This window comes from Homarus americanus, unplaced genomic scaffold, assembly GCF_018991925.1.
Source record: "Homarus americanus isolate GMGI-L3 unplaced genomic scaffold, GMGI_Hamer_2.0 scaffold26591, whole genome shotgun sequence".
NCBI lineage: Eukaryota > Metazoa > Arthropoda > Malacostraca > Decapoda > Nephropidae > Homarus > Homarus americanus.
The window spans coordinates 777,920-799,497 of NW_024755595.1; the positions used below are offsets into that span (position 1 = coordinate 777,920).

Genomic DNA, 21,578 nt, shown 5'->3' on the forward strand with positions numbered 1-21,578 from the left:
GTCACCATGTTATCTACTCTGTGCAGTTTGTTACCCTAAGGCTGCGTTCACACCAAATGAGTCGAGTCAAGTCATATAGAGTCTCGACTCGTGACTCAACATTCAAGGGGACTTATTTTATTTGTAATTTTACAGAAACCATTCACACCAGGAAAACATAAATGAGTCAAAATGGACTTCGAGTCAAATGGCTGATGACTCGACTCGACTTGTTTGGTGTGAACGCAGACACATCATTATGGAATATGTAGAGGGATTGGTTTATACTGCATAGGAGAGATGGGGACTTGCATGGCCAAAAGAACCCATGCTTTTTTAATATAGGACTCACATATGCTAGTTTGCAGTCAGTAGGGATCTTTTGTTTGACCATACTTTTTAGAAAAGTTTTAAGGGCCTGTGAGAGATCATACACTGGGAATCACAGTGTCAGGGCTTTCCTTAACCTTAGATGATTTAGCTCTACTACACTCTTCTGATAACTCATACACCACAGTGCTATACCAAACTGCTTATACTCAAAGGCAGTTCTACTACTTTGTTGTGATCTGAGTCTACATGAGCACCATCTTCAAGTCTCAGCTCTGATACACCCACATGTCCTTAATTTTGATTTTGTAAAACAGAAAAATTGGGCTTTGAATCTGGGCTTTGGTTGGTATTCACCTCTGGGACTCTCTTTTGACCTACTGTACTTAGTTTTGTTTCAGATCCTTAGGAAACATCTCTCGTCCTGTTCATCATTAGTAATGACTGATCTCTTGAAACTCTAGGATTAAGTCTTTTTAGCCTTTAAATGTAATGATCGAAATTTCTGTTCCGAGCTTCATCCTTCTTGAGGGTAATAGTTGGAAATTGCATAATTTTAAAAACATTTACCCTCAGCTCTCATGAATTACAATTTTCTCTGAATCTTCTTGAAGTATCTAGACTCTGGTATGTGATGCCCTCTGCTGGAGTCAGTGGTAAACAGACACAAGAACAATGATAGCTTCAGTCGCTCTCAAGAGAATGCCATATATTAAGACTCGACCATCTAAAGGAATTTTCTTTGCTTTGAGCAATATTTACGATGTGATATAATTTTACTCAAAATTTCGTGACTTAGTGTGTGCATTAGCCTTGCATGCATGTTCCTATCTTTCCCTAATATTCTGAGAGAGGGGAATGAAAAAAAAAAAATCATACCAAGGTTTTCCCGAAGACCTTGATTCAGAACGGAATATCATCTGCTTGTTTTCATGGCGTTATAGTAAGGCCTAGTGCACAGTTTTTTTTTATTAACTGTGTTTGACAGTGACATTGAACAAGATATGATTCTGGACACATGGAAAAATAATGTCATTCCTAACTCCAAAGAAATTTTTACTATCTTCCACGGCATTCTGAGCAAAATGTACATTCTATTATCAAAATTGTAAATGTTAAAGCACAATTATTTTTACCAGCAAGACTTAAGACCTATAGTTGATAAAGTCCCTAATAATCTTCAAATGGTACAATTTACTTACGGGTATCAATAAACAATCACTGTGGAAGTGATTCTTTGAGAAAATTCAGGAATTCTACTTCCTTTCTATTTTTAAAATCATTGAATCCAGTTATGGTGGTATATTTACATGTAGGGTATATGAACGTTATCATAAATGGTACTGTATATTAAAATAATTATTTTTCAGTAGAGGCGTGAAAATAAAAAGAAAATACAGCTGGATAAGCAATTTTGTGTAATTTTTGTGGTCCGAGTTACTTTAGTCACTTAAAACAAAAAAATAGATTAAAGTAAAATAATTATACTAAAAGTTCTATGCAAGATCTATCAACAGATACAATTTATATTAGAAAATTAGAGAGGACGTTTTTTAATTGGTACATCCTCTATGACAGCGAGACCCTTTCAATACTCATGAGTGGGACTCGGGTCACTACATGGTACAGTAGCCAGAACACACTTCCTGATACTGTATTGTATCATGACAACTGTACCAACTTACAAACTTCTTCAGTACAGTACACACAGCAAATACAGTATGCCCAAATTTTTATTTTTATTACTGTATTGGATCAGTTTAAAGTCAATCTATGGTACATGACTTGGTAAATAATATGTAGTGATCACATTGAATGAATGTACTTATAAATTCAATTTTTTTTCTACATCTTCAACTTACACAAATGGTAGTCTCAGTGTGTGGCATTAAGTTTACCAGACCTGGTTGTCATTGCACCACTTCTAGTGGAACCAACTGCTACAGTGTTGTCTGTACTAGAACAGAGGGCCAATGCGCTGTGCCTCGTGCTCCTGGCAAACATCCATTCCTTCACTGATGATACATTGGAGGTAGATCATCCCCAGGACCAACCTCTGGCGTTGAGTTTTTAAGATACTTCCTTCCACACGTTCCATTACCTGTTCAGCATGTTTCATACAAAAACTTGTTTTCTCTGTCATGGCATCCTTTAGCTCTGGGTTGAGGTCAGACTCTTCTATGTATGAAGGAATTGTATCGTAGTTCATTGAGAGGTCCGACTTCATCTTAAAAGAGGAATAAAAAGCTACTGTACTTACACACTACAGTATGTACAGTATAATGAGAAGACAATTATATTTCACATAACATAATGGGCAAATAGTAAGACTTCACCTATTATATATATATATATATATATATATATATATATATATATATATATATATATATATATATATATATATATATATATATATATATATATATATATATATATATATATATATATATATATATATATATATATATATATATATATATATATATATATATATATATATATATATATATATATATATATATATATATATATATATATATATATATATATATATATATATATATATATATATATATATATATATATATATATATATATATATATATATATATATATATATATATATATATATATATATATATATATATATATATATATATATATATATATATATATATATATATATATATATATATATATATATATATATATATATATATATATATATATATATATATATATATATGCTGATAACCACAAGGAGGAAACCGGGGACAGGGAAACCTGTGGTGTTTGGTAGTGAGGGTCACACTGGATAACACCCTTCTCACGTGTGTCCGGGCCGAGGCTCGAACCCTTTACATATTGGTGGAAGTTATGCGTGTTACCGGTGTACCACCAGTATTAAGGAGAAACAGTCAGTATTTACTTAATATACTGTAATAGGGAGACTAAGTCTGATTTCACCTCACATACTACAGTACAATAGTCAACTGCAACTAATAAATGAAAAAAAACAAAATATTGTAAAAGCTTCATCTTATGCTTATATGAAAAAGGTATCATAGGCTACAATTTCCATATGACAGGATACAGTACTGATAGAACACATTAAATATATTGATAGTTCTCAGGGTTAGGCTTTATCTTATGTGCGAGAGCTGTAATCAATGTAATGCAGGTTCAGTATTAAAAGTGTAAAATTTGGAAAAAAATGGAATATTAAATACTATTTTTAGCAGTAAGTTTTCAGCAAGGCAATTTTTTTTCTTTTTTGCTAACTTGACTTTGTCTTTACTGAGATTTTCTCTTCTAACTCAAATCAATCCTAATCAAGGTATTGCTGGTAAGATCAACAACACTTCAGGGATTTATAGTTAGAAATTGTAAGTAACTTTTAAATCTGTTTAATTTGATTAAAGAATCTATAAATTACTGTACACAATAAAATATCAGGACTTACCAGGTAACTACAGTACAGTACGTACATATCTGTGACTATTTCCTATTACTGTACCAGCACTTACCAAATTCAATCCCTGGAGGTTACACAACATTGTTTCCTCACGTGCTGGTTGTGAGGCCTTAATTATGCGCTGAAAAATATTAAAGAGCAATATATGAATAAAAATAAATAAACCGAGATGCTTCATAAACTGATATGTCAACTTTATCATTAATAATTAATGAGTATGATATATATATATATATATATATATATATATATATATATATATATATATATATATATATATATATATATATATATATATATATATATATATATATATATATATATATATATATATATATAGAACTGTACTGTATATGTACTAACCCGTTTTTTGCGAAGTATAATATCCCTGACAAAAGGATGACTGGTTTTCTGTAGAATAGGGAAAAAATTAACAGTCATAACTTGGGGCCTGAACCATAAATTCCATTTATAACTGGGAAGAATTAAGCAACTTATGGAGTGAATAAATAGGTTTGTGTCAGCCCTTTAAATAGGGGGCAAACTTTGGAGCCAGTTGTTATATGTTTTGCTACTGTATACAGCGCACTATAAGCTCTACAATTCCCAAAGGCTATAAAGCAGGCCTTAGTCTCAGCCTTTCTCAGTTCTCAGCTCAGACCAGCATCCTTGGGGAGAGAGGAATCTTAGTCGCCTAATCTATGCTGAATATAAAATGAGATTGTGGGATCAATCCTAAATTTATAGTGACAGGCACAATGGATTAAGCAACCCATTTCCTCAAGCAAGTTAATATACAGTAGATGTGAAGTTAGAGACATGAATTACCAGTAACAGTGCAACTCATACTCTTTACCCCAGGAACCAGAATAAAGAACAATAAAGGCTCCCTGGTGCCTTATGGTACAATGCCTTAGAGGACCATTTGGATAACTAAAGATGAAAATTCTCTGTAATGTCAATATTCTAACCCCAGAGGAATGACTTTACAGAAACATCCCACAGGAAGGCTATGAGAAGAAGTAACTCCCAGTGTCATGTAAGGGAGAGATGGGTGAGTTCAATAGCCTTCACCATGAAATTGGAGAGGCATAAAGGCTTACTGAATATATATTTATAATCATCATTATTACTACTACTGTATAACCATTATTATTATTATTATTATTATGTATTATCACAATTATTATTATTATCATCATTATCCTGTATACTTGTATACACAGCTCCATGTAGTAACTTACCTTAATATTCTTCTCACAAATAACTGCAATGTCATATGTTTTCTTCTCCAGCCTCACAGCTGTGTCAAACCCGAGGCAACTCTTCATCGCCTAAAATATACAGTACTGTACAGTAGTATATATAATTAAACAAAATTACAAGGACATACGAGTGTGAGAGATAAACATACTGTACTTCTTCACCATGGACCCTAAAATCCTTCATTGTTCAACATGGAACATAGCTGTACCTATATCTCCATCATGCTAGAGTACCAAAAAATTATAATTTGATCTATAATACAGTAAAACATCGGTAAATCATTATTCAGAGCACAAAACACTGAGAATGGTACAAAATATTTTAAACAGTGATGTTATGATTATTATTTGAAATAATTTAATCTTAAGCATTAGAAAGACCAATGGAATGCTTATGAAGCATCAATTTTAAAATTTGGCCAAAACCACAAGGTTTACAACACGATCACAAGCCATCAATGTAAGGTTTTTCAAATTATTTGGCGTTTCATATCTTTACATTTCAATAAGTTGAAGTAAAACAAAAATACTGTTTTTGCCGACAACACCTAATGATTGCCAGTGAAAATGGCAGAGTAATTGTTGAGTTAAATGAATCTAATCATATTAACACTACAACTGATGAGGCTATCGACTTTAGAGGTGCCTCAGTATTAATATAGTACTAATGATAAGTTATTACAGCAAAGTCTAGATAGTCGTCCTCAGTGGTCCAGAGGTCAAGGCCGTGGATAGGCAGGCAGATGGCTGCTCCTGCCAGAAGCAACGCGATCAACATGTTGTAGTTGGTGGTGGACTGTTTAAGTCTGTGAATGGAAAGATGTGGATAATATTAATGCCAAGGCATAATCAAACAAATAGAATGCCACATATACATACCTATATGTACGTCCATAACACCTACTTACAATACAGGTATATATACAAAAAACACACACAGATACTTTAACCCTATCACAGCAGGTTACCCTAAGCTGAATAAAATCGTCTGGCAGTAGCCAGAAAATGTCCTGGCGGTAGCCATTATAAAATGGCAAGTGCGTGACACGTGGTGAAAGGGTTAATGGTTGCCTCTCGTATTTGAGGTTGGCCGGCCCTAAAGCCACCTAGGCATAAATTTGCTTAAGGTGTAGAAGTTGTCACGCCCTGGGTTAATGAGCTGTATTAACCAGTGTCAAGAATAACCCGGGAAGACCGTACTGATTGAGCCCAGAACACACTATGCATATCAATTAATTTTTAGGTTCCTAATTACTGCTGAGTAGATGGAAGCAAATGGCATAAAGGAACTTGCTCATAGTTTCACCCTGCCCAGGGATACAGAGCCCAGGACCACTCACTTGCGAGAAGAACACACACACACACACACTCATCGCTAATCAATTGTATAAGTAACTTCCGTTCTCTTGAAGTAATAGGACTTGTCCTCACTGTTGACAGGTGTAGTAATTCATGTTCAATACAATTTTAAGTATCGCGTATTCGCGTCAGTGTTTGTAAACCAATGCACCTCCCGGTACACTATCTATACCTGTCATCAGCGATGGAGCAACTTACCAACCCTACCCTCGCCTGTTTAAAACTACTGCTTTATGAAACGACTCCTACCAGCAGGTTCTTCAGTGAAAGGTGGGGGGATTGCAACTATTTTTCTTCTTCTCACCTCTGGCTATGTGTAGAACTGAGAGTGCGCCAAGGACCTGCCGATGATAACCTCTCCTGACTGTAGCGCCGAGCTGACTGACGCACTCCCAGTCCCAGACGCTGTGAGGGTGACGGGCCGGAGGTTCAGAACTCACATGTCGAGACGGGAGTGTCTGTGTGGTGTATGTACTTTGTCAGGTCTCTATAGTCTCCAGCTTACTCGACGACACTATTAAACATACTATCTATGTGAACTTGATTTGCATGTGACACTTCAGTATATTGTTATAAAAATCATTGGGCGTACATTAGTATGACGTGACACATCAAGCCATACATAATACTAAACATATAATATAAAGTTATCAAACGTGGAAACATGAGAACAACCCTTGAAGTCGAAAGAACTTGACCAACACAGGTGCAGGTACAGATAAATTCTGGAACCAGTAGATGCCCACTATTTGCCAACAATGTGTAACAGACGTGACCGACCTAGCGAGCCGATCAGTGACGAAGAGAATTAGCCAAGGTGAAGTTACTTTTGGTTGGAATCCGATATTAAGAATCAACTTTATAGATACGGGTTTTCGTCTTTGAAACTCCAGGTCCTGGCATGCTTCCACTATCACCATACTAAGAACAAAGCCGTTTCAAACACAAGAAGAATTTAGTTGACCTTATTCTATTGTTCTCCCTTCAACAGCTGTTATGGAATAGAAGATAAATACCCAAATCCACATTTTCTCCCAGCTACAACTTGCAGCAGTTTAAAAAATAACAACAGAAAACTAACCTATATCCCTTTCTAACTATGACTTCCAGCATCTAAAAACCTACTGTTAGTAGACAAAGGCATTCCATTCCATTTTTTATTTACAGCAGCTCAAAATAATTACAAACACACGTACATCTAAGAAACTTCAAGATTCAACAGTCCATTTTATCTATGGTCTCATTATAATGTGTTGTCTATGGTAGACTCTGCTGCCATATGGCATCACAAGAATTGTGACCAAGTCCCAGGTTGCTGACCTGACTTTCTGTCTTATTTACACACAATTGCAGGGTCTCAATTGTTTTTCTTACTATTTGACAACACAACATACATACTGTATTATCATTTTTCACTCTTGATTTTTTTAATGTTCTTATATATATGGTTATTAATATTATTATTATTATTATTATTATTATTATTATTATTATTATTATTATTATTATTATTATTATTATTATTATTATTATTATTATTATTATTATTATCCTTGGTTGGTTAAATCATTGATCAGGCCTGAGCTTTCAAGCGGCCAGTTGGCTGCCTGCGGCGTGCCGCCAAAACATAGCTAGTCTATGTCGCAGTTCTAAAATTTTAAGAAGTTCTGGTGTGACTTACGTGTCTTCACTTACAGTATATCTTTCATAACTCACTGGTCACACCGGAAACTGCTTCCACGAATGAAGCAATTTGTTGTGGTGTCGTTGTCACGGAGTGATCAGCTACGCGGTACACAGGTATTTAGTTCCCCTGATCTCCCAAGGCTTCAGGCAGTGCATATAATAGTCGCTCCCCCAAGCGAACTTCCGCGTCCGTCTGTGCATGTCTGTTACGATGGCTGAAATTTAGCAAAGACTAAATTTGATCTTCATTACACGTAACGTTAGAGGAATAACTTAAGTGGTAGAAAGAGATTCATAAATGGGACCTGAGATGGCATTATAGTAGGTAAGGAACCAATTAGCGTTTGTGGCAATAAGGACTAATGAGGACACGATAAGCCCGGATACACGTGGCATCTACCATAACACTGGAGCCGGGATAAGATGATGAGCTCCTCAGGCGACCAATTCTCTGAAGGTTATAAACACTATTTGTGTGTGTGTGGTCAAATCAACGTCTGTTTACCATCACCTGTAAGCTACACATTGTATACCTGCACTACAAGCTCAAACACAATGAAGTAATAAAACGATTTTACTGATTAAAAATTGATCTCCCCATCCCTATATCTTCCCCCTGTCTTTCCTTCCCTGCACCTGTCGTTAAGGGATCTAGACTATACAGGTGATCAGTGAAGCAAGGCTATTACGCATGTCTTAGTTTTAGGTACGGTTTGTGTGAGTCACTGTGTGTGTGTGTGTGTGTGTTTCTAAGGATAGATTTCAGTAAGCAATATGGTCAAAATTTGAAGCCAAACTAACTATTTTTGTCTACGTGGACATTACACCTTAAATTTACACTATAACCGATATTTTGTGGTTTTATTAAGGGGTGAGATTGTTGACGCATATCTAAGAGTCTGGGGGACACATACATATATACTGTACAGTTCAGACGAGGTAAGATATTTCCGTAAATTTTAGTTTTAAATCCGTTATTGTTTTCATTTCACTATTAATCAACACAGTTTTGTTCTCTATCTTCATCACGCACCTTATTCTTCCCTTTACTCTGTTTTCTTTTAATTTGTATATCTAATATCAATTATTTATTTATTTATTTATTTATTTACGTCTGCTGGTTTAGACTTTCACAATTAAGTTATCATTAGTAATTAATAACCGGCCTTTGATCTGTCAAGTTTCCACCAATCAAAGTTGCTCATCTTGTGTCATGATTCTTGCCTTCCTGAATGAGTTTGGAATTACGATACATTACATAAGATACTAAACAATTTAAAACGTGTCCTTACTTTACGTGTAAATTTCTTGATTTTTTTTCCCACACATTAAGAATATGTATCAAACATTTAAGATTTTGAGTCTACAACTTTACAGTGAATGAAAGCCTTGTGTGTGTGTGTGTGTGCGTGTGTGTGTGTGTGTGTGTGTGTGAAGCCTAAATCCTTGAGATAAATGTATAGTATATAATTATCAGGTGCCCACAAGAGAGCTCAGGCTCTCAACTGGCTCATCCATGTTAATATTGTTATTATCCACTCTCTATCTGCATTTTTCTGGCTAAATAAACTGTTTCAATGTCAATATTAATATCATTATCAATATCTTTATACATTTGTGGATCTCAGTACACACATGGTTATTCATATTTATTCATATGTGCAGTAATGACTCACATGAATAATATTTGAACACCAGAGTGAAGGTCGGAACATCCTGGACTTGATGACTTAACGCTACCCATTTTTATCACCCAGCCATTCGGAGGTTCTTCCCCGCCCCTCCACGCATCAGAAAAGATTTTTTTCCCCGGGGGCAGGGGGGTTTATTCCCAGGCACAGCTCACTGACCCACATCGAGGCCCGGGGAGCGAAAAATGTAATAATTCTAATAATAATTCATAGTAATTAAAATTTGTAAAACAAAAACAAAATTTAAAATTAAATAATAAATTAATAATGATAAAATAATAATAATAATAATAATAATAATAATAATAATAATAATAATAAAGAAAAAAAGAAAGATCAAAAGTGAGAAACAATTGAGACCTGCAAATTGTGTGCAAATGGGGCAGAAAGTCAGATCAGCAACCTGGGATTTGGTCACAATTTTTGTGATACCATATAGCAGCAGGGTCTACCATTAGACAACACATTATGCTTCCAATATCTTCCCAGGCGGTAGTACCTCCCTGTTTGGTAGCTGCCTACTACTTACTACTTTCCAGGGACGTAAATTAGAAAGAGACAGACAGGGATAGATAGGCAGATAAATAGATAGATAGATATATAGACAGACAGACAGATAGATAGATAGATAGATAGATAGAAAGATAGATAAATAGATAGATATATATTTAAGCCATTTTACACATGGTTTAGTCTACGTGTCCGTCCAATACTAACACTGAGACACCAAAGTTATCAATGAATCAACCTTATCGATCTTAAAAGGAATATTACAACTATAGACAATTTTTTTTCCTATATTTGACAGAATTTTAACGATTTATTAAACAAGAATAAGTGAGGAAAGGATAAGAACGGTGTACGTGTGTTTGTCTTTTATGGTGTGTGAGTTGTAGGTAAAATTTGGACGTTCTGGGGTGGTGACGGGGACGGTGTGAGGTGTCTGGTGGTGTTCAGTAAATATAAATTAAAATTGAACCGTGAATGGAGTTGCGACGCATTTAATATATATATATATATATATATATATATATATATATATATATATATATATATATATATATATATATTACATTAAATAGGGATAATTTTCTAATAGCGATAATTTTTTATGGGGGGGGGGCACTTTTGTCGGGCTATACATGATTAGTAGATAACTATAAGTATATTGTATATATAAGTTATCATAGAAAACCTAACCTAACCTTAACCAAACCCATTAAACTATGTTTTCATTGGCTATTCATAGTTATTCAAAGTCGTACAATTTTCATGGCTGTCATTAACTAACTAACAGACACTCATTCCACACACCTCGTACTTGGTATACTTTATATAATTTGGGAGACGGTATATATAAAAGGTAACGAGTTGACACCACATACCTGGCAACTGAGGCAGGTCTGAGTCGTGACAGAGGGCTGACATGTTTAAAAGCCCGCCAGTCACCAGCACTCCAGAGTGTAGGGAGGAGCTCAGAGATCACTCCTGTGTAACTATCAAGGTAACCGCTTCCTGTTTTGAGGGGATAACTTGTTGTTTTATGATATCCAAGAAAATACAAGTCTTTGAAGTTTTGTGAAGTGGGTATATATATATATATATATATATATATATATATATATATATATATATATATATATATATATACAGTATATATATATGAGTACGTTTTTGTTTGTATTTTTAAGGGCAAATGCTTTATATTATTTTAACACGTTGTGAGGATGTATGTATATGACGTGTGAGTAAAAGATGAAAAATCTGTTAATAATTTTAAGTAGTGCAATAATTCTGAGAGACAGACGAAGGCAGTTGTGACAGACAATTACATATTATTGTAAACTAGACAGATAAAGACAGTACCACCGAAGATGATGGTGAAGACGACCCTGCTGGTGGTGGTGTGGGCGGCGTGCTTCCTGCCGGTCCACGTCAGAGGGGGCTTCTGGCCCTCCTCCAGCGACTATGTTGATTATCTCGTGAGTTCTGGCGTCTCTATTTTTCTTTCTTATAAACTCCAAAGGTGAAACATTGTTAATAACTTATACAGTGAAACCTCTATTTAACGAACTATATGGCGAGAGAAGTCCGTTATATAAAAGTTTCACTGTATGTACATTAAAAAAAATCCAGTGGCCTAGAGAGGAGGAAAAATATCTTATCATTAAGAAATAAACAGTTTACAAAGTGTGAGACGGTATAATAATAATGCACTTACCAGATACAGTACTGCCGCCTCACAACCATTCCTCCGCCAGGTCTCTGTGTGATGGACAATATGCTTCTGTTCCAGGTGGCTAAGACTTGCTACGGCCCGGACGTCGCCGTGTTCCTGGAGAATATCGGACGGGAGGTCGGTCTGAAGTGCTGGATGGAGCAATGGGTGAGTCAGAACAGCGTAGGGAAGGGGGGTGGCGAGCTACAATACTCAGGTAACAATATAATTAACTTTCACAGGTGACGCAGGTGACAGGTGTACTGCTTATCGATTCTAGATACTTTATTATGTTATATAACTAAGATAAAGGACGACATAGGTTAAATATGATGAATGCTAAATTATATGAAGTTAAATGTAAGAAAATGCTAATGTAATAGGACGTTTGATATGAGGAATGATTAAATGTCGCTTAAGTAAGGATAAACATATATTATGAACTGTATTAGGAAGTTAACTACAGGTGTAAGGGAATTAACTGTCTCTGTGTTGGGTTTCAGGATCAATGGTACGGCTGGTCAGCACCTCAAGCACAACAGAGGAGGAAAAAACGGGTTAGTAGGTGTGTCTGTCATAAAATACTGACCCTGGTGGTACACACACACACACACACACTGTTAGTTACAAAATACAGGAATATGTAGTCAAGAAATATTCAGACCAGAACAATAATATGCAGAATGACCAATACAGATACAAGCCCGGGTACAGTACAGGTACAGTACATAATAATAATATTAGTAATGATGATGATGATAATTATTTGCGTTCACGAGGAAGTTGTTATTGATGCACAGTAAAAACAGCAATTCCTTTATATTCCAGAACATCCTCAAGATGCCCGTATCCCCCACTGACAGTCTGCTCGAGTGTAACCTCAGAGGCCTCAAATTGGTAAGTGTTCCTGAAGCTATGGATAAAGTCACTGAAGGATGGTTAATGTTGTTTATAAACTGGTAAATGTTGCTAAAGTTAGGGTAAGTGGGCCCCGTAGGCCTGTCGACCTCTTCGGGACAGTGTAGATACAAGTGATCGTCAGAGTTAGAGGCGAGACCCGGTGGTAAGTGCCAGTCAAGCTAAGGAAAATATCTGTGACGGGTCTGGTAGGTTGGACGTGTTACTAAGTCACTCCACCATGTAATGATGACTCTACTATCACCTGAAATAATCTTCACTTACACACACTTATGATTTTCAGCTGAACCCAGAAACTTCTCAGATGGATTACGAGGTGGTAGAGGACTGGATTGCCGAGTTCATCACTGATCCTGAACTTCGCGCCGGCTTGCTGGAGAAATCCGAAGAATGTCGCAGCCTTGATATCCCCATGTCGAACTTTGGCTTAAAGGAGCCCTACGACCCAGTGATAAAGGGCCTGTTGGCCTTCAAGACCTACACTGATTGTATGAACGTTGGGGGAATGGCTCTGTGTATGAAGAAGGAGAGTAAGTTGGTGAAGGAGAAGCTGAAGTCCTTGTAGACTGTTGTTCTCCTTCAGGTGAGGTGAAGGTCACAAAGCTATGGTCAGGTCCTCGTCGAGTTCTGTTACGTCACACACTACAGCCGAGGCGAGATCGTTAACCTGTAATACCTCTTTTGGTTCTGTCTTGTTTCTCCCTTCAGTGTTCGTGGTGAGTGAGACACTGTAAGCTGGTCCATCATTCATTGTTTCACATCTGGAAATCACAATTACATTTCTTTAAAGTGCACACTCACTGTAGCAGCAACACATACGACGTTTCCAATTGATTTATAATATTAGCTTAGTAGTATTTCATATTATTCAAGTATGTTAAAATTATAGCATTGGCACGAATAAAGAATATGTCAGTACTTATGTGATATTACTGAACCATAACACTACATGAAGAGTGGTCCGTCTATATTTAGCCTTGTGTTCACTGTCCAATCGTTTTAAATTCTGGACAAAAATATTGTGTAACTTAATTGCCGTACAGCACAACTTGGTCCAGTACGTCCACATCAAATAAATATCTTATTTTTGTTATATTTACCTATTTTATGAAGTCAAGGATCTGACACCTTCAGTACATATAACAGAGCTATATATATCTGACGCCTTCAATATATATAACAGAGCTATATATATATATGACACCTTCAATACATATAACAGAGCTATATATATCTGACGCCTTCAATACATATAACAGAGCTATATATATAGGACACCTTCAATACATATAACAGAGCTATATATATCTGACACCTTCAGTACATATAACAGAGCTATATATATATGACGCCTTCAATACATATAACAGAGCTATATATATATGACACCTTCAATACATATAACAGAGCTATATATATATGACACCTTCAATACATATAACAGAGCTATATATATCTGACACCTTCAGTACATATAACAGAGCTATATATATATGACGCCTTCAATACATATAACAGAGCTATATATATCTGACGCCTTCAGTACATATAACAGAGCTATATATATATGACGCCTTCAATACATATAACAGAGCTATATATATATGACGCCTTCAATACATATAACAGAGCTATATATATCTGACACCTTCAGTACATATAACAGAGCTATATATATATGACACCTTCAGTACATATAACAGAGCTATATATATATGACGCCTTCAATACATATAACAGAGCTATATATATCTGACACCTTCAGTACATATAACAGAGCTATATATATATGACGCCTTCAATACATATAACAGAGCTATATATATCTGACGCCTTCAGTACATATAACAGAGCTATATATATATGACGCCTTCAATACATATAACAGAGCTATATATATATGACGCCTTCAATACATATAACAGAGCTATATATATATATGACGCCTTCAATACATATAACAGATATATATATAAACACCAGCTAAGATGAAACCTGCCACAAATACACGTTTAGAGGTGAGGCCTGCTTCACTCTCACCCTCTATAATTATTTGTTGATGAAATTTCAGTTTGGTATAGTTCATCCTTAACATTTTCTATAATGAAATTTGTTGACAGGGATAACAATAGAAAATTTTACTTGAATATGTCGCAGTCCGGTCGAGGTGTTATGATATTTATCTGTACATCGATACAATTGAAACACTACCAAAGTCTACATACTAATAAAATATCTAAATTTATATAAAGAAGAAGTCAATTGACAAGCACAAAAACAATCATTATTTACAATACAGCTGTAACGAGCGAATCTCTTCTTGATGTCAGGCGTTCGAGTTCTGGCCCGGACACACGTGGGGAGGGTTTTATCCAGTGCGACCCTCACTACTGAACATGACAGGTTTCCTCAGGGTACTACACCTCCCTCCTCTAATAACACTGGACAATAAAGGTCTTAACACATTAATAAAGAACAGACTAACTGACTGGTATTTAACTGATAACTGGTGAAGTAATAAATTAAAATGGTTGAAAATTAAGTAGAATCGATATTTATAGAGCTACTGATACTATAATAAGTAATATAAACACACACACACACACTCTCTCTGCTTCCTTATGCTCATCAATGATGCCCTAAGAGAAACCCCTGCTCGCTGGAAATATGTCGACGACTCCACCATTGGGATCAGCGTCAACAATTCTGCTCCCAACTATACCGCCCTTCAGGATTTATTGAACAGTCTCCAAAACTGGGCCACCAACAACCATGTCACCATCAACCATACCAAGACCATGGTTATGCACATCAACCTCTCCTCCGACATTGTCCCACCTCCTTCCATTACTTTAGGTCCGAACACACTCCAGGTTGTAGATTCCACGAAGCTCCTCGGCGTCACCATAGACAACAAACTAAATTGGAAACCACACGTCAGTGAAGTTGTCAAATCCTCCAGTTTCCGTCTCCACCTCCTCCGCCGACTCAAGTCCCTCGGAGTTCCTGCAACCGAACTCCTCAGTGTTTACACAACATTCATACTTCCCAAGCTCACCTATGCCTCCCCCACCTGGTCTTCCTCCCTAAATGCCACACAACGTAAACACCTAGAAAAAGTGCAAAAGAGGGCATGCAAGATTATTCTCTCCCCTTCCTATACCACATATCAAGAAGCGCTCAACACACTGACCCTTTCGACTCTCACTGACCATCACCACGACCTCATCTGCAAATTTGGTAAGAAGCTTCTACACCATCCTCGACACCGGCTCCTACTACCACCTGAGATCCCTAGCCCGAGCATTGCTGTTCGACACCACAACCGCATCCAGCCCATACGTGCACGAACTGATCGCTATAAGAACAGCCCAGTCCCAACCATTGTAAAAATAATCAATAACTTGTAATAAACCAGTGTATTCACTCCCAGTAAATACTACTTCTTGCACTGTCACTATGTTGAAATGCACTGTAGTTTGAGCTTTTCCCCATCTAGTTATTATATATCTTATTTGTATCACTTATGTTACTTGTATATTATTTATAATTCGAAACCCATTCCCCAAATATGTAACTGTATATTTTCAGCCTTTTGGCTGCCAAGCTCTTTCAATAAACCGTTAATTATTATTATTATTATTTTTTATTATTACACACACACATACATACACACACACACTCACACACACACACACTCACACACTAAACAATATCAAGCTGGACTCACTCTAAAAATAACCTAATGCTTGTACTGTACAAAAATCCTAATTATCTACCAAAACTAACTTAATCTAAGCCCTTTTAACCTTCAACATTAACTGCATACGAACAATGAAGCGATTTCATCTCGTCTAACCTCTAAGTTGACAAACAATTTAGCGTACATATGTAAGAAACTTTTAATAATATACGGCTTATATATAAAGTATTTTAGGAATTTCTATATTTTTCGACTTTTTGTTGTTGCCTTTATTGATCTAAACACAACATAGTATAATATATATTCAAACAGTTGTAAATAAAGACTCACCCATAGTTACTCTGCCGTGGGTAAGTGATGTGGGCGGTGATATGAGACTCCATGGTTACAACACTCCAGATGGTACACGTCCCAGGGTAGCAGGCGATGTCTCGAGGCAGAACCAAGAGCTGATACGTTGGCGGTGTTATAAGACTCTCGCCACAACAAAAAAATTCAGACACTAAAAGCAAATTAAGGAATAACAATAAGCAGTATAATCTCTACAAAGGCTGATTTGAGGTCAATAATATAGAGGTTAATGTTAGAGTATAATGTAACTAAATATAACTAAATTCGACATGATTCCAAACTTACCTTACATGGATAGTTCATTGGTAATAACATTCAAAAGGAAGGTAATTGTTACTAAACACATCTAGGTGTTCTCAGAAATGAATGATATCTAAATACCGAGAACTGGTTGAGGTTCCTGTCCTAGAAAATAAAAATAAATGTATGACAATAACTGACAATAGACTCACCTTCTTACCAAGTATACTGACTGAAATGAGGACAAAATAACTAATCGTTCTATGTTTGTGACACGTGACACCCAACCAACGTAGACAGTTTATAAATCAGTCAAAATCGATGGTTTTGGGTACCAGTTTGCTGTCTGTAGCTTGCATCTCTGGGTAAAAATGGTACTAAGTGATAATTCTCAGAAGAAGTCACCTGTGGGGTGGAGTAATGCAAGTTATTTATCTCAAAATACTCCTCTATAACTCCTTATCTTACATGGAAGAGCGAGTGAAAGAGGGGGAGGGAGGGGGGAGTATTTTTGCAGCACGGGAGAGATAAGGGTTGGGTAGGTGGTATGAAAGTTGGGGAGGGGGGAGGGGTAAGACTGGGGAAGGGGGAGGGGTAAGACTGGGGAAGAGCTATGGGGTAGGGTGGATGGGGAGGCCTAGGAGATGTGGAGGAAGGCTCTAAAAGTGTTGTGAAGGTGGGAGTAAGGTTATGAGAGGACGTAGGAGGAAAGAAGGAGAAGAGGATGTTAAAGAGGAAGTTTTTTATGAGATCAGATGGCGATTGGTGAGTGATAAACTAAGAAGAACTTGTTGAGGATTGGGGAAAGGAGATGGTGAGATGGGTAGTAGAGAGAGGAGAAACGGAGTGAGAGAGAGGCGTACAATACAGGTATGGATGAATGCTCAGGTGAGGTGGAAGGGTTGATTCCGGAGTTGGATACGACCTCCAGTACCACCAACCAAGTGTAAGTGTTCCCACGACTCTCTGCACACACACACGCAGTACCAGGAATTGACAGTTCCCACAAACACCAGGCAGAAAAGGGGTGGAAGATCCTTACCCCATCACCCTTATGCTCTCTCTCTCTCTCTCTCTCTCCAACGTCTTCCAAACTCTCAGAGATTTTTTGTAATTTGAGAAAGTTATCGCATGTCACGTGCGTACCACAAATTAAACATAGTAACAAAAACAAAACAAAACACAAATCACATAAAGTGCACAAGACCTTACAGATAACAGCTCACTAATAACTCATCCTGATTCCATATTTTCTTAGAATTATAAAGTTCTACAGCTTAAAATAACATCAACAAACATTAACAAACACAGTGCCTCCTAACAATGACTTACAGCAGTTCATTATTATCTACACACACACACACACACACACACCTCACAAACCTTTAAAAATTCATCAGTCGTTCTTATCTATTAGATGATACTTTCACATCTCTTTTCATCAGTATTTACAAGTTAAAGCATCTGAATGGAGAACTGTCCCTCAAGCTCGTAAAGTCTTTTAGAGGGAAGGAGTCATCTGGTGGGGAGGGAAGGCGAGGGTATAAGTAGCTCCAGTGAAGGCGTCTAGGGGACAGTGTGATTCATAACAATGAAGGTGGTGGTAGTGCTCGTCGCTGCTCTCTTCTCAGTGGTCCTGGCTGATAGTACGTAAATTCTTGACACATTTGCTATAATCCCACTACATACGTAAGTTATACCAGCGTATAATTATTATTTCTTTCACAAAAAAGTAATGTACTCCACCTTATTGTACTTATCATATTCGCCACCGTGTAAGTAAATATCACAAAAAAAATAATAACTTCTGTCATGCGACTTAACTGAAAATTTCACAAAATATCTCATTAGTCAAGTTCCAGCTACAGGTGAAAGGTGGATACTGTACCGAAATGGCGTCCAAATTGCACTGAAACTGTACGGAAATTACAGTATATTCTCCTTTGTGGATATTATCTGGCACAATTACTGTATTTCACTCCATTTTCACTTTGGCAATTATAAAACACCAATACAGGTACAGTTAAAAACACAGATACAGCTAACTAACTCAACACTTCAGCTTAGTATACAGTCGTGCCCTCTCATGGCCAACAAGAGAACTAAAACAAGGTTGACTAAATCTCTCTCTCTCTCTCTCTCTCTTATGTCCTCTCACTTTACCACCCCCGTTCCTCCCTCAGTCCCCACCCTTTCTCTATCTGTTAATCGATTACCATGTCCATTTTTCACCTCAACTAACGGTATTTCTGTTAATAGATTGCCCTCAAGATTATGTAGCCGTTGGTACATCCTGTTACCTGTTTCCGGATACGAAGATGACTTGGTAGGTGTGTCTGTTGTACTGTTGGTGATACTACTACTACTAACATTAATGATGATAATGTTACCAAGTCTACTTTTGCTGCTCCTATTATTAATATCAGTAATGTTAAGAAATATAATAATAATAATAATAATAATAATAATAATAATAATAATAATAAACAATGATATAGGTTGAAAAACTCTATTATTATTATTATTGGTGACTTTACTTGTCATTATCAACAGGCAGAATGCCCAGGACTACTGCACAAGTACCGCGCCGGATGGAACTAATGCTGACTTAGCCCACGTGGACAAATGTGGCCAGCTGGCCTCACTGTGGGATTACATACTAGCTCACGGTGAGTACACTTGGACGATCACGTGGTGAATACGTACAGAAGACCAAACAGAGGCACAGTACAGCGTAGGGGTGTCAGTGGTAAGACGCGCATCTCTTATTTGTGCCCTGGGCTCACTCCACGACCCGGGACGAATGTGGGAAGGGTGTTATCCAGTGTGACCCTCACTACCAACCATGAGAGGTTTCCTTAGGGTACAACACCTTAGTTATTGTACCGCAGTAATAACATTTTAACGACAAACTTCCTTATGACAGGGAGACTCCACGATGAACACATAACTCACCCTAATAATTTCCTTCACTCATCAATATCTTATTCCATCTGGTCTTGTAGAACCGATAGTGGACTACTGGATCGGAGGCAGAGATGACGACCAAGAGGGTGTTTACAGGTGGGAGGCCACAGGAGATCCCGTCCTTAACGAGGTGCCCTACTGGTACCCCGGTCAACCTGACGGGGGTAGACAAGAGAACTGCCTCTCCCTCTCCAAGACGGGATACTTTGCCGACGAGGATGGCTCACTGCACCAAAAATTTATCTGCCAGTTGCTGTAGGAAGAACGACTTCTCTGACCAACTACCTACAGTAGCAGTGTGGTTGTTAGCTGCTCTACCTAGTATATAAATGATTAAATAAATCTCGGAAACATAGTTGTGAAATTCCTTCGCCTAAGATATGTTTCAGTGAGTGTTAGAAAATTCAGATGTTCTATACGGCGTGCAGATGGTTAGGTGAAAGCCATGAGGCAGAAATTCATATGACATTATATAATTCAGAATAAAAACAATGAATAACAATTGTCTTCTCTCACATAACCTAACCTGACCTCAGACTTTTCCTACCCCTCCCCTCCCGCCCCCTCACACGATACCCTCCTCTTCCCCCTCACACGATACCCTCCTCTTCCTTCCCCTCACACGATACCCTTCTTTTCCTCCCCCCACACGATATCTTCCCCCTCCTCCCCCTCACCACGATACCCTCCTCTTCCTCCTCACACACGATACCTCCTCTTCCTCCCCTCACACGATATTTCTTCCTCCCCCTCACACGATACCCTCCTCTTCCTCCCCTTCACGTTCCTCTTCCTCCCTCACACGATACCCTCCTCTTTCTCCTCACAATACCCACGATACCCTCCTCTTCCTCCCTCACACATACCCTCCTCTTCCTCCCCACGATACCCTCCTCTTCCTCCCCCTCACACGATACCCTCCTCTTCCTCCCCTCTCACACGATACCCTCCTCTTCCTCCCCCACACGATACCCTCCTCTTCCTCCCTCTCACACGATACCCTCTTCTTCCTCCCCTCACACGATACCCTCCTCTTCCTCCCCCACACGACACCCTCCTCTTCCTCCCTCTCACACGATACCCTCTTCTTCCTCCCCTCACACGATACCCTCCTCTTCCTCTCACACGATACCCTCTTCTCCCTCTCACGATACCCTCCCTCTTCCTATCATCCACACGATACCCTCCTCTTCCTCCCTCTCACGATACCCTCTTCTTCCTCCCCTCACACGATACCCTCCTCTTCCTCCCCCACGATACCCTCCTCTTCCTACACGATACCCTCCTCTTCCTCCCCTCACGATACCCTCCTCTTCCTCCCCTCACACGATACCCTCCTCTTCCTCCCTCTCACACGTACCCTCCTCTTCCTCCCCACACGATACCCTCCTCT

The 21,578-nt window shown here is 37.7% G+C and overlaps 3 protein-coding genes across 7 annotated transcripts; 2 read left to right on the forward strand and 1 right to left on the reverse strand.

The window, feature by feature from the left end:
* Positions 1–1,706: 1,706 nt before the first annotated feature.
* LOC121856611 lies at positions 1,707–11,262 on the reverse strand. Of its 4 annotated transcripts, XM_042352248.1 has the most exons (7): positions 11,174–11,258; positions 6,661–6,869; positions 5,735–5,858; positions 5,032–5,121; positions 4,151–4,198; positions 3,840–3,908; positions 1,707–2,536 (listed from the first exon to the last, which is right to left on the reverse strand). In XM_042352248.1, exons 3-7 carry the CDS (start codon positions 5,828–5,830, stop codon positions 2,267–2,269), a joined length of 573 nt encoding a protein of 190 aa, XP_042208182.1. In that variant the 5' UTR covers positions 5,831–5,858; positions 6,661–6,869; positions 11,174–11,258; the 3' UTR covers positions 1,707–2,266. The 4 variants fall into 4 exon arrangements, with proteins under 4 accessions (XP_042208182.1, XP_042208184.1, XP_042208183.1 ...); XM_042352250.1 differs by lacking the exon at positions 3,840–3,908 and having other exon boundaries at positions 6,716–6,869; positions 11,174–11,262; XM_042352249.1 differs by lacking the exon at positions 4,151–4,198 and having other exon boundaries at positions 6,716–6,869; positions 11,174–11,259.
* On the forward strand, positions 11,181–13,842 carry LOC121856610. Of its 2 annotated transcripts, none has more exons than XM_042352246.1 (6): positions 11,181–11,292; positions 11,638–11,770; positions 12,085–12,174; positions 12,510–12,563; positions 12,835–12,903; positions 13,208–13,842. In XM_042352246.1, exons 2-6 carry the CDS (start codon positions 11,663–11,665, stop codon positions 13,487–13,489), a joined length of 603 nt encoding a protein of 200 aa, XP_042208180.1. In that variant the 5' UTR covers positions 11,181–11,292; positions 11,638–11,662; the 3' UTR covers positions 13,490–13,842. The 2 variants fall into 2 exon arrangements, with proteins under 2 accessions (XP_042208180.1, XP_042208179.1); XM_042352245.1 differs by having other exon boundaries at positions 11,186–11,292; positions 11,642–11,770.
* Positions 13,843–18,757: 4,915 nt separating this feature from the next.
* Positions 18,758–20,540, forward strand: LOC121856588 (C-type lectin LmsL-like). The gene is made up of 4 exons (XM_042352216.1): positions 18,758–18,864; positions 19,478–19,544; positions 19,772–19,887; positions 20,224–20,540. Exons 1-4 carry the CDS (start codon positions 18,810–18,812, stop codon positions 20,442–20,444), a joined length of 459 nt encoding a protein of 152 aa, XP_042208150.1. The 5' UTR covers positions 18,758–18,809; the 3' UTR covers positions 20,445–20,540.
* The last annotated feature ends 1,038 nt before the right edge of the window (positions 20,541–21,578 follow it).

Coding starts and splice junctions, on each gene's coding strand:
- LOC121856611 (XM_042352248.1), bottom strand. CDS start 5,830: ATGTTGATCGCGTTGCTTCTGGCAGGAGCAGCCATCTGCCTGCCTATC. Junction 5,122..5,734: donor ACGACTATCTAGACTTTGCT/GTAATAACTTAT, acceptor TGTATATTTTAG/GCGATGAAGAGTTGCCTCGG. Junction 4,199..5,031: donor TTTGTGAGAAGAATATTAAG/GTAAGTTACTAC, acceptor CCTATTCTACAG/AAAACCAGTCATCCTTTTGT.
- LOC121856610 (XM_042352245.1), top strand. CDS start 11,215: ATGTTTAAAAGCCCGCCAGTCACCAGCACTCCAGAGTGTAGGGAGGAG. Junction 11,771..12,084: donor GCGACTATGTTGATTATCTC/GTGAGTTCTGGC, acceptor CTTCTGTTCCAG/GTGGCTAAGACTTGCTACGG. Junction 12,904..13,207: donor ACCTCAGAGGCCTCAAATTG/GTAAGTGTTCCT, acceptor TATGATTTTCAG/CTGAACCCAGAAACTTCTCA.
- LOC121856588 (XM_042352216.1), top strand. CDS start 18,810: ATGAAGGTGGTGGTAGTGCTCGTCGCTGCTCTCTTCTCAGTGGTCCTG. Junction 19,545..19,771: donor CCGGATACGAAGATGACTTG/GTAGGTGTGTCT, acceptor CATTATCAACAG/GCAGAATGCCCAGGACTACT. Junction 19,888..20,223: donor GGATTACATACTAGCTCACG/GTGAGTACACTT, acceptor CTGGTCTTGTAG/AACCGATAGTGGACTACTGG.